Source organism: Martes martes (assembly GCF_963455335.1).
Source record: "Martes martes genome assembly, chromosome: 9".
Classification (NCBI taxonomy): Eukaryota; Metazoa; Chordata; class Mammalia; order Carnivora; family Mustelidae; genus Martes; species Martes martes.
The window spans coordinates 9,447,017-9,459,733 of NC_137896.1; the positions used below are offsets into that span (position 1 = coordinate 9,447,017).

The following is a 12,717-nucleotide window of genomic DNA, read 5'->3' on the forward strand; positions in this document are numbered from 1 at the left end:
GCTTTAAACTGTCACTTGCATCTCAGTGAGACTGGAAGGGGGGGAAATAAGCTCCGTATTTCCCCCTGACCCTCTGCCTTCAGTTGGTACCCCTAGAACCTGTTAGAAAAGTGTTCTGGGAAAGGAACTGTTGCTTTGTTGGCAGTCGTGTTTGCAGAGAGGGTCTGGGGAAGGTTAGAAGAGGCCCCTTGCTCCAAGTGGAGATGGTGCCTTGCTTGATGGGCCCACCTGGCCTGCAGAAGGGGAGGGCAGTCTGGAAGGAAGGTGGCGGTTCCCCTCTCCCGTGTCTGGGAGCACTGGGTTGAGCCAGGTGACTTGAAGGTATTGAAATGCCTGCGTGTTTACAGGAAGCCCTTCAGTTGTTTCAAAGGCAGCCCTCACAGCGGCACGATGTGCTTACAATGCAGTAGGTGGCCTGAGCCCCAACTGGGAAGTTGATGCCTGTCCGCACCCGTAGAACATCAGGAAACAAAGTCGGGGGTTAGATGACATGAGTACACATCTAGTCGACAAAGGATGGGTTCATGAGATCACTGGCTGGTCATTCAGGAAGGAAGTTCAGGTCAACACTTAGCCTGGGTGCCCTGGGGCAAGGTAATTTAGTAGGACCTTGGATACCTCATCTGCGAAATGGGGAGAATATATTTGAGTTACAGGATTATAGCAAGAGCGCGGAAACCCGGGACGCAGGGAGCGTTCAGTATGGTAGTCCCCCTCGTTTCTCCTGTTGGGCTCTGAAAGTCGACACGATCCTTAGGGAGACATGTCCCAACTCGGGAGCAGGTGGATCCTGATTCAGTGTGTGGAGACCAAGGAGGAGGTCACCGGGGTCAGGAGATGCCCAGCAGTGGGCAGCTCCTTTATCTTGAAGACGATGGTTTTGTAGCTCCTTGCGTGTGTGCAGTGGCGTATTTTCATCATTCCCTTGATGGATTGCTTTCGAAGCGTAAGGTGCAGGGGGACATAGAGGCTTAGGCGGGGTCATTTTTAAGGTGGGTTTTCACATAGCAACCGGGTTTCAACAGGGTTCATCCCGTTTCATTGGTTCCTGTGTGTGCATTTTACCCTTCCCCCCACCGCTGCTGACCCGACCCAAGATCTCCCGATGCCCATGGTCGGAAGTGACAAAGTGGCAGGACACTGCTCTCCTAGACCCCCATTCCTTGGTGTAGCAGAAGTTCATTCTGGGTCTGTCAAAAAGCCGTATTTTGGTTAAGCCTGTGTTTCTACCACAGGACTCAATCCCAGGACCCTGGGGTCACGACCTAAGCCGAAGACAGACGCCCCCAAATGTATTCACTGAAAGAAGGCACTTTCTCCTGTGGAGAAAACCGAAGGTCTTTGTAGAGCCTCGATCCTACCAGTTCCCTGGGTTCTGTTCTCTTCTTTACAAACAAAATCATGAAGTGCTTAAATAAGGAATCCCCGTTTCTCTCTGATTTTATTTGCGATAGAGCTGGCATGTACAGGAGCACACACGGGTTGAGGGGGAGAGGGAGGGAGAGACACAGGCTCCCTGTCTGAGCTGAAGGCAGATGCTTAACTGAGCCACCCAGGTGCCCCAGGAATGCCCATTCCTTTTTGAAAAAAGAAATTTGCTGTTTATTGCTTTTGCCTAATAAATCTCTTTGGCCATCTATTTTATTTGAAGTCACAGGCAGTACATTATTCATAAATGGCAGAGAATGTCCTTTATCTTCCAGATCTTCCAGGATCTAAAAGTAAATGAGTCTTGAAGGATGTATACACGCAAAAGTGCATTTTCTAAGGAAAGCTGGGAAAAGGTTTAGATAGAAAATTTAAGTACGTTTTGCTGTAAAATGTAACTGGCAAAGTGGCATGACCCCAAATATGAATTATGATGGTACTGAATTTGTATTTTTTTTTTTTTTTAAGATTCCCAGGTGCCCCTGAATTTGTATTTTTTAAGTTGAGGTATATGTCACATATATTAGTGGCAGGTATGACACAATGACTTAGGGTTTGTGAGATGATCACAGTGATTAGGAATGCCCTTTTTTTTTTTAAATTTAAAGATTTTATTTATTTATTTGACAGCACAAGCAGGGGGAGAGGCAGAGGGAGACGGAGAAGTAGGCTCCCTCAGAGCAGGGGAAGCCTGATATGGGACCGGAGCCTAGGACTCCAGGATCATGACCTGAGCGGAAGGCAGTGGCTTAACCAACTGAGCCACACAGGCGCCCTAGGAATCCCCATTTATATTAAAAGAAAATGGGTTGGGGGCGCCTGGGTGGCTCAGTGGGTTAAAGCCTCTGCCTTCGGCTCAGGTCATGATCCCAGGGTCCTGGGATCGAGCCCCGCATCGGGCTCTCTGCTCAGCGGGGAGCCTGCTTCCTCCTCCCCACTCTCTGCCTGCCTCTCTGCCTACTTGTGATCTCTGTCTGTCAAATAAAAAAAAAAAAAAAAATCTTTAAAAAAAAAAAAAAAGAAAATGGGTTGGCTTTCAAAGCAATCAGTCTGATATGCCGAAAGAAGCCATTGTTTTTGGCCAAATATGGCTGCTGTGTAGGGATTTATGATCTTGGCACACATGAAAATCCAGACTTATGCCTAAAGGAAAAAAACCAAAAATTCGGGAGACCTGGGTGGCTCAGTTGGCTCAGTTGGCTCAGACCTGGGTGGGCATCTGCCTCTGGCTCAGGTCATGACATGATCTTGGGGTCCTGGGATGCAATTCTGCATTGGGCTCCCTGCTTGGCGCAGAGCCTGGTTCTCAGCCTGCTGCTCTCCGCTTGTGCTCTTTGTCTCTCTCTCTGTCTCTCTGACAAAATTCAAAAAACAAAACCCCCAAAACCCTAGGTCCGGATCATTTAGCTTTAACCAGTTCCAATTATTCCTGAATATCAAAAGAAATAAAGAGCATTAGTTAAACTAGGCCAAAATCAGGATAAGGAAGTAAATTTACCTCTCAAAAGTGGGCTTTGCAATTGTGGTATTTAAGATAAGACCTTGCAAATATGTTCTGAAGAAGCATCAAGCTGTGTGTTTCATTAAAGTCAAAAGTATATTTGGCTGCGCCTGGGTGCCTCAGGTCATGATCCCAGGATGCTGGGATCGAGGCCTAAGTCGGGCTCCCTGCTCTGCGGGGAGTATTTGAAAGTGACTCTTTTGGGAGAAGAAACATCCCAAATGGCCTCCAGAACTGTCCCCTCCGCTATTCTTTCCACCCTCCAGCCTTTTGTAAACAACTTAACTATGTTATGCAAAGAGTAAGTTCAAAGGAATAGGGGTGTCGTAAAGACAGGCACCAAACAAGGGTGAAGTTAATTTTATCCCAACTGGATCACTGTGGGTCCTTAAAAGCATGAAGCCAGTGGCCCTCTGGGTCCTCTGGTACGTGCTCTTGCTAGACCCAATGTTGAAGACACTTTCCCCTTTTCCTATTTCCCATAAACCCGTTAGAGGTTTTTGTTTTTGTTTTCTAACATGTGCTGATACCCTGATGGGAAAAATTATCCCTGCTGATGTCTTGAAATATCCTAAGGTAATTGACATGACAGAGACCAATAATACCTTCATCTTCATTTTTCTCACATGGCAAAGACCCCAGAGGAAAAAGGGGTGTTCCTGGAATTTCTAATCGCCACCCTTTGGGATCATGCAGGGCAGTGAAATTAAGGGGGAAATCAGAGGGGTCCACTTAGGTGGCTAATGTTCTATTTTTATCGAGTAAGGATTAGCAACTGCACAACAGATATCTTTCCCATCCACATGGCATTTTGCTCTTAAAATGTTTACTTGTGGATTTGCTGTCTACTCTTATATAATATTTAAAAAAGGAAAATCATGGCTCCTACAAATAGAAAAGGACATGTGTCAAAAGATTTCACGAACAGATTTACAGCCTATTCAACAGAGAATCAACCCTGCCCCCACATCCCCCCACCCCACCCCCCGGGGAAAGCAGGCAGTCAGGACCATGGAAGCAAATGCACACGTGGGATCCACAGGGCAATGCTTGCATTCCACTGGATAAAATTCATCTGTATTTCTATGGGCAAGAGTCATGTGTATTACAGCAGTTTCTCAACAGAGTTGTGAAATAAGACAATGAAAGGCACAGGTTGCCTGGATAATATCTTCTAGAAGCCAGCAGTCCCGGACATCAGAGAGCAGGGATTGTGTGTGTCTGTTAACGGTACCCCCAGTACCCTGAACACTGTAGGTTCTCCGTGAAGATTACTTGAGTGAATGACTGTTCTGTGGCATCTTCCCTAAACTCCTTATGTCTTTTTGGAGGTAAAAACACTACTGTACAAACCAAATAGTATTAGTAAATCCTAGGTAGATACTCTTGCTTCTGGAAAGTTCTTAAGGAGTTATTTTTAAAAAGGGGGGTCGGTGTGTATCGGGGAGGGGAATGCTGAGATGAGTGTTGGACACAGCCTTGCTAGACATTTTAGAAATTATTTCGCCTCCCATTCTGGCCTGGTGGGTCTCAACCAAGGATAATTTTGCCCTCCAGGGTATTTCACAATATCTGAAGACATCTGTGGTTGTCACAACTGGGAGGGGGTAGGGGAGCTGCTGCTGGCTTGTAGGGGAAAGCAACCAGGGTACTGCTAAACATCCTACAATGCACAGGAAAGCCCCCAGGGTAAAGGACTATTCAGCCCACATGTCAGTAGCACCCAGGTTGAGCAGCTCTGCTGTAGGGAACACCTAGAGCCTTCACCCAGAATCATTCAGAGAGAAGATTCCAGGCACCCAAAGAACTTCCCTTCTCCCTGCAGCTGGAGAGCACCCAAAAGATTTGTAATAATTCTGAGTTCCCAAGGTGCCTGGGTGGCTCAGGTGGTGAAGTGTCCAGCTGACTCTTCGGCTCAGGGCATGATCTCAGGGTGGTGGTTTCGTGCCCCGTGTTGGGGTCTGCACTCAGCTGGGAGTCTACTTGAGAGTCTCTCTCTCTCTCTGTCCCTACTCCGCTCAAGTTTGCTCTCTGTCTAGCTCTAAAATAATTTTTTAAAAAAATTTTATTTATTTGACAGAGCGCATGCAGGCAGAGGGGAGAGGGAGAAGCAGGCTTGAGCCCAACACAGGGCTCCATCCCAGGACCCTGGGACCATGACCCAAGCTGAAGGCAGAGGCTGAACCGACTGAGCCACCCAGGTGCCCCATAAATAAATAAATCTTAAAAAAATAATAATTCTGAGTTCCCATGTTCCCTGCCTCCATTTCATATATGCTAGCGCCCTTGACCTCTTGTCTACTTACTGCCAACATGCTATAAACAGCTTGGAAATCCATGTAAACAAGGCTTCGTGGTGGGCTGTACAGAGATCTCAAAAGAGATTATGGCCTCAGCCTACCATCTGTTGACGAGGCTGGGTGGCCTCTGTGCACCTCACTGTCTTCTGGAAAGCAGAGACTGGCCTAGGTTGGCTTCTCTGGTAAAGACGTCTCTGTTCCAGGTATCAGTACCGGGAGCTTCCTGTACTCAGGGCCTGCTGGACCAAGAGGGCTCCAAGGGTCACAAGGAGACTGCAAGCAGAACCCCGAGGTGACCCTTCCCAGGACCACGGGGAGAAGGCAGGGCCGGGCCGGGAAGAGGGAAGCGGTGTCCTGCTGAGTGGGACCCCCAGCGTCCCCCCCCCCCTCCAGTTACTGCCCTGTCCTAGCCCTGCTTTTCTGGCCCCCAGCACGGCTCTCAAAGGCCCCATGGCCCTCTCCTGCCTCATGCATCTAGATCTCTCTCAAGATGAGATAAAAGCTTTTAAGTGCCTCTCTTCCTGAGGGATCGCCTTGCTGAAGTCTTTTGAGAAGTGTCTTCTTCAATGCTTCTTTATAAAAGTGTACTGAAAAAAAAACTTGGAAAACAGAAAAACAGTAAAAATCAGCCCTCTTTTCATAGGAAAAGATTACCTCTGGAGAGTAAGAGGGGGCTCCCTTGGTCTTTTAAAAAATTGTTCATTTAGGTGCACCTGACTGGCTCGGTTGGAAGAGCATGTGACTCTTAATCTCGGGGTCGTGAGTTTGAGCCCCACGGTGGGTGTAAAGATCACTTAAAAAAAAAAAAAAAACTTGGGGCGCCTGAGTGGCTCAGCGGGTTAAGCCTCTGTCTTGGGCTTGGGTCATGATCTCAGGGTCCTGGGATCGAGCCCCGCATCAGGCTCTCTGCTCAGCAGGGAGCCTGCTTCCCCCTTTCTCTCTGCCTGCCTCTCTGCCTACTTGTGATCTCTCTCTCACTGTCAAATAAATAAATAAAATCTTTAAAAAAAAAACTTGAAAAGATACAATAAAAAATGATTATGTAAAAACATTATTAAAGTCATGCATGTTTACTAAAGAAAAAAAAATAGATTAAAAATAAGGAAACTTCTGAGATCCATGTGCATGTACCAGCCTCACGCAAGATGTTAATAACAAGGGAACTGCTGAGATTGGGTTGGGGGCGAAGTGGCGTAGATAGGCAGGGGGTGGGGGGATGGACCTCTTGCTCCTATCTGCTCAGATTTTGTGTAAATCCCAAACTAACCCCCCAAAATAGTCTATAAATTAAACCATATTTTAAATATCTATCTAGAATCTTTTTGTCCAGAGAGGACCAATGGATAAATACTATGGTGCTTGTTCTTTAATTAGGGAAACGTAAGGATATTCCCAACAGTCGGGGGAGGAAGAATTGTAATCGCTTCCCTTCCCCGAGTACTAGAGGACTGCCGTGCGCGCACGCATTGTGCTAAGGGCTTCCCGTTCCCATGACTGCACTGAACTCGTCCAACTCGGTGATAACGACCCTTACAGAGTGCTTCCTCTGCACAGCCACTCTTCTAGTTGTTTTCTATGTTTTCTATGTACGATGAACTCATTTAAACCTTCCAACAATCTCGTGAGGCTGGCACCATCCACACTCTATGGATGAAGCCACTGAGGTCTGGCCGTTTTTAAGTTGTCCGGGAGAGTGATACAGGATGGCAGGGCCATGGTACTACTATACTACTCCAGCTTTCAGAAAAAGAGAGCACGGTCTGACGGCGGTGGCCGCGGATGGGTTCCACAAGGGCCGCAGGGAGCTTGGAGCTATCTAGAAATGGGGACTGGGAGGTGGCTGGAAGTGTCGTAACTTCGTCCTGCCTTTGAGAGCCTGAAGAGCCAGGCCCTGGAGCTCAGCCTAGTTCCTTCCTAAGCTCATTGCTTTGTGCAGGCCACTCTGACCTGCTATGTCCCCACCTGTAAAATGGGGTTGATAGTGCCCTAGCTGGCAGAGGTGTTGGAGGATTAAATATGGAACCCTGTGCACGTTTTAGGTGCATGAGGAAAAACCAAAGCTCACCTCTGCAGGGCCCCAGATGTGTGGGGTCACAATCTCTGGCCTTTTCTGTCGGCCTGTGTGGGAGTGGAGTGGAGAAGAGGGTCTGGGGTTTGCAGCTGAGGTGAGGTGGGTGAGGCTTAAGGGGGACCTCCAGGGGAGCAGGTAGGAGAGGGTGGGGAGGCCCTACCTTGATGCCACAGTCAGTAAACACATCCAGGTGTTCACGTTTCCTCCACGCAGTGAGCACTCAGTGTTGACTGTGTGCCTGGCCTTGTGCTCAGCACCATGCAGAGACAGGAGAGAAAGCTAAGCAAACTTGGCTCTGTTAGCCAAACAGTGCTCTTTTCCCTTCAAAGGTGCAATGCCCCCATTCTAACGGCCTGCTTCTTTTCATGAGGAACTTCACTGTGACATGACATAAGTCACACTTCTGGGTTTGGAATTGGCCTTCCTTTAGGCAGGGTCCTAGACACAGATACCTGGTGGCTCATAGCAAACATATTAAAATGCACCCATACACCGTGTGAAATATATTAGGTGTAATTAACTTAGAACTTCGCTTTAGTTACAGGAAGCTAGTTTACAGGGATTGACACTTTGAGGCTCCTCAATTACATACAGATTTTTAATCCCTCCCCCCTCTTCTGACTTTCCTTCTGGCACCAGGACTCATTTTCTTCCTGTTCTCAAAGCTTTCACAGGCCCTTGAAAGTTCATGGATCCTACGGACTGTGTGGGAGTGTGTGAACACCTAGGTGTGGATGTGGGTCTGGGTGGAGGGGTCAGGTGTGCGTGTGTGTGAGATTCTCAGCCTGCTTGAATGTGTGTGAGGGCCTGGGAGGGCAAGTGTAAGCCCCAGAGGCAGCTGAGGGAGGGAGTGGGGCAATGAGTGTGTGCATGTGTGTGATTGCGAATCCGAGGGATCCAGGCGGGAGAGTGAGGGTATGTGAGGGGGACTGAAAGTGGAGTGAGGCAGGGTGTGCGGTTGTGACCCTCGAGCACACAAATATGAGGCCTAAGATCAGGATGGGGAGAGGAGGCGGAACAATGCGGGTTGAGTGTGGTAGGGTGTACAGGTGTGTGATCGTGGATGTCAGGGCGTGAGATGACGGCGTGTGTGTGTGTGTGTGTGTGTGTGTGTACCTGCGTGATCGTGGATGTCGGGGGGTGAGGTGGCAGGGTGCGCATGTGGTTGTGAAAGGGGACGACGACAGGGGACAAGCGGGTGAGAATGAGTGCGTGTCTGCAGGGCTCGAGCGTGGCAGTGCATGTTGGTGCCAGCGTGACCACGAGAGGAAATGCCCCCGGTGGGACCGGGGAGCGCGACCGGTGTGTGCATGTGCGGGAGAGCTGCGGATGGGGTTGGGGGGGCGGCCGGCGGGCGCGCGCGCGCACGGCGAGGCGTGGGCGGGGGGCGCGTGGCCGGGTGGGCGCGCGTGGGGGGCGCGCGGCGCGGGCGGGGGGCGGGGACACTGCGGCGGCGGCGGCGGCGCGGACACAGCCGGCCGCCCCCCGTGGCAGGCGCGGCGCGGGGCGAGCGGGCGCAGCGCGGAGCTCGGGCCCATGGTGCGCCCGTGTCCGTCGGTCGGGCCGCGCGGGCGGCTCCGCGCGTGGCCCGGCGCTCGCGAGCTCGCCCCCTCGCTGCGGGCCCGGCCCGCCCGCTGCCGCCGCCTCCTCCCCCGGGGCGGCGCGGCGCCGGCGGGCGGCGGCGCGGAGGCCGGACCGGGCGGCGGCCCAGGCGGCGCGGGGGGCGCGGCGGCCAAAGCGGGCGGCGCGGGCGACATGACGGACAACATCCCGCTGCAGCCGGTGCGCCAGAAGAAGCGGATGGACAGCAGGCCCCGCGCCGGGTGAGCGGGGCCCGGGGACTGCGGCCGCCTTTGTCCGCGCGGGCCGGGGTTGGGCGCCGGGGCGGCCTGGCCGGGCCTGACAGGTTGGCCGCGCCGCACCCGGCGCCATGAGCCGGCGGCTGGCCGGGGAGGCGGGCGGGTCATCCCCGCTGCAGCTCGGGCCCGGGCCCCGTGGGCGATCCGGTCCCTTCTGGGCCCGAGCGCGCGGCTGCCTTGCACTCCTGCCCACCTTCCTTTAGAAACCCCGAGAAGCCGGACCCGCCCCGGCGCTGTTTACCGCGCGCGGAATTAAGACCAGCCGTGCCTTTTCACCCCTTTATTGTTTCCTGATTGCTCCTTGTCGTTGCGATTACGATCTGGTCCACATCAAACCTTGCTCCGCGCGTGGGAACGGCCCTCGGGAGCCCGGATATGCTGAGCTTACTGGTGGGGCGAGGCTCGGCCTCCTCCGCAGACGCGCCGCGGGGTCCCCCATCAGCGCCTCCGGGTCCCAGCCCCAGGACGCCGCCTTGCCTTCCCGGCCCTGGGTGGATCTGCAGCCCGCAGCCGCAGGAGGCTGGGCGGGGCTCCTCCTGGTCCACGGGAGGACCTCCCGCTCCCCACTATTTGAGGGAAGGAGCCCCCCTGGCAGGGGTGGGGGTTGCCACCTGCTGTGCCTTCCCCGCATTGGCAGACCCCAGGGCCGCCTGGGCGTGCGTTTCCTTCTCCCACAGAGAGAGAGGACGGGTAGGTATTTTGCACCCCGCCGTCCTTCCGTTCGGAGGATGGCAGTGGTGACCTGTTGAGATTGTGAGGGACTTCTGCCTGCGACAGACTTAGCTGGGGGTAAGGATTGATGGGGGGGGTGGGGGGTTGATGGTTAAAATAAATGCACATTCCCTGGCCTTGGGCAGGCCCGCCAATCAGAGTTCTTGGGGGTGGGGGTGGAACCTGGAAATGTGCTTTTTCCCAGGCTGCCCAGGTGAGGTTGACGTCCCCTGACGGCTGAGACCGGGAACTGGGCGGGGCTGCGGCCTTGGACCCGCCCTTCCCCTTGACATCCTGCGCTCTCAGGCCATTTCCTTGTGGCGGCTGCCGAATGCGGCATCGGTTGCTTGGTGCAGGAGGCGGGGAGGGCGCGCCCTTAGGGTTGCTCGCTTCCATCAGGTGTCCGTGGAATTTAAAAAAAAAAAAAAAAAAAAAAAAAAGAGTGACGCTAGCTGCCATTTTGTGGGGTCTTTGTCCCCGTCTTCCTTGAGCGTTCCGGAGGCCCCTGTTGATGTAAAACAGAGGAGAAAGGAGCTCAGTGAGGTTAAGGACTTCGGGGGAGATGCTGCGAAATGGAGACTGCGCTCAGGGTCGGTCCGCCCGCAGACAGCCCTCCAGCCCTCCTTTTCACTGTTCTCGCGGCTTTTAATCCTGACTCCTCAAGGCTAAACAATGATGATTAACTTGAGCTCGGTGCCTGGATAGTGTCCGCGTGTGAGATACACCCTCGGTAAATACTTTAATGGATTTGTGTTATCAGTGGACCCAAGTCCTCTAGTTACAATTCGCGTTTAAAAACAATTATCAGCCGCCTACTTGGTGCAGGGGCGGTGCCAGGGGACGGGAATGCAAAGATTAATTAAACAGGCCTGGTCGAGGGCGCCTGGGTGGCCCAGCGGGTTGGGCGTCTGCCTTTGGCTGGGGTCGTGATCTCCAGGACTTGGGATTGAGCCCCGCGTGGGGCTTCGTGCTCTCCGGGGAGTTTGCTTTTCTTACTCTCTCTCTCTTTCCCCCTTCCTTCCTCCCTCTTTCCTTCCGTCACCCGCCCCTCCTCACCGCTCTTTCTGTCTCTCTCTCAAATAAATAAATGAAATCTTTAAACACACACACACACACACAAAACAAAAACAAAAACACAAAAAAACCAAGCCCTTTCAAACTGGCACAGGTCTCCTGACGCTGGCTGTGCGTTGAAATCACCTGGGGACCTTAACAACTACCATCTCTGCCCCTGTGTTAAACCTTTGAAATAATCTGGGGTGGGACCTGGGTATCTTTTATTTTTTGAAGCCCCCGGTATGATTACTGTGCTGTGGTAGTTGAGAACCCCTGATTCAGTGCATGAGAGAGAAATGCAGGTAATTATTTAAAAGTGATGATTACCGGGATAGAGATGTACTGTTAATATGGGGGTCAGAGGGAGTGGTGCAGACAGTTAAGGAACTATGTTTGGTGTTGGAGTGGAGGAACACACTCCCTTTTAGAATTTGCCACTTTGGAACTAATTTATTTCCTAAACAGTGACACTGATTGAGATTCAGATCCTCTATCAGGAGAGCCGGGCATATGTGTATATTTTTTCATATTTAATTTGCATTTTTAGGAGTAGCCACATCAAGGTGGGAATCTGGGTGTTTGGAAATACTTTGGAAGCAGAGTGGTGCAGAAGCTCCCTGAAATATAATGGGCGGGGGAGTTAAAGGAAGAAGAAACTAATACAGATGTTCCTGGACTTTTTTTCTTTTAAGGATTTTGTCTATTTATTAGAGAGGGAGAGAGGCACAGGTGGGGGAATGGTAGGCAGAGGGAGAAGCAGGCTCCCACCTGAGCAAGGAGCCCCATGCGATGCGCAGATGTTTCTGGACTTTGGATGGGGTTACATCCCGATAAACCTATTGTAAGTTGAAAATATCTGAAGATGAAAGTGCATTTACTACACTTAACCTAAGGGACATCATAGTTTAGCCTGGCCCGCCTTAAACGTGCTCAGAACACTTAAGTTAGCCTACCGTTGGGAAAATCATGTCACATAAAGCCTGTTTGATAACGAAGCGCTGCATATTTCACGTAATGTATTAAATATTGTATTGAAAGTGACAGAGTGGTTGTATGGGAATGAGGTGGTTGTCAGTGCCTCAGGTCTTACCTCTGTGATTCCGTGGCCAGCGGGGGCTCATTGCTGCCCAGCATCACCACGGAGGGTCGCATCACCGGGAAATGATTACAGTTCGAAACTTGATATCAAATGCGTATAGATTTTGCACTATAGTAAAGTTGAAAAATCCGAATTCGAATTGTCATGAATCAGGGACTTTCTGTGGTTGGTCAGGCTCTCTGAGTACTTGAGATAAATAGCCTTTTTTTTTTTTTTAAAGATTTTTATTTATTTGAGAGAGAATGAGAGAGCACACATGCTTTCTCTCTCTCTCGCCCTTGCGTGCTCACACAAGCCAAGCACAAGCAGTGTGGGGAAGGGCAGAGGGAGAGGGAGAGGGAGACCTAGGCTCCCAGCTGAGCAGGGAGCCCTATGGGAGCTCCAACCCAGGACACCAAGATCATGACCTGAGCCGAAGGCAGACGGTTAACCAACTGAGCCACCCGGGCGCCCCGATAGCCCTGTTTTAATCCTTGTAATGACTGTATGGGTTTTGGGAGCTAGTTTCCTCATTTATAGGCAAGGAAAGTTAAGATTCAGTGATGTTAAATCATTTGTGTGAGGTCACAGAGATAGCCAGCGTGAGGGGTTGGATTTGAACCCAGTCGACTCATTTCGTCTAAATGGCTCTAAGCTGTAGGATGGTTGGGGGTTTTATGGTTAAACCAAAAACATAGGTGCTGTGAGTCCCA

The 12,717-nt window shown here is 51.4% G+C and overlaps 1 protein-coding gene across 2 annotated transcripts in view; it reads left to right on the top strand.

The window, feature by feature from the left end:
• The first annotated feature begins 8,987 nt into the window (after nucleotides 1–8,987).
• Nucleotides 8,988–12,717, top strand: part of ATP9A (ATPase phospholipid transporting 9A (putative)) — a 131,472-nt gene continuing 127,742 nt past the window's right edge. For both annotated transcript variants that reach the window (XR_013967436.1, XM_080813901.1), the window contains exon 1: nucleotides 8,988–9,123. Coding sequence is in view for 1 of the 2 variants with exons in the window: in XM_080813901.1 (XP_080670027.1) it covers nucleotides 9,056–9,123 (68 nt within the window). In the remaining variant the exon portion in view is untranslated. The remainder of the gene's footprint in view (nucleotides 9,124–12,717) is intronic.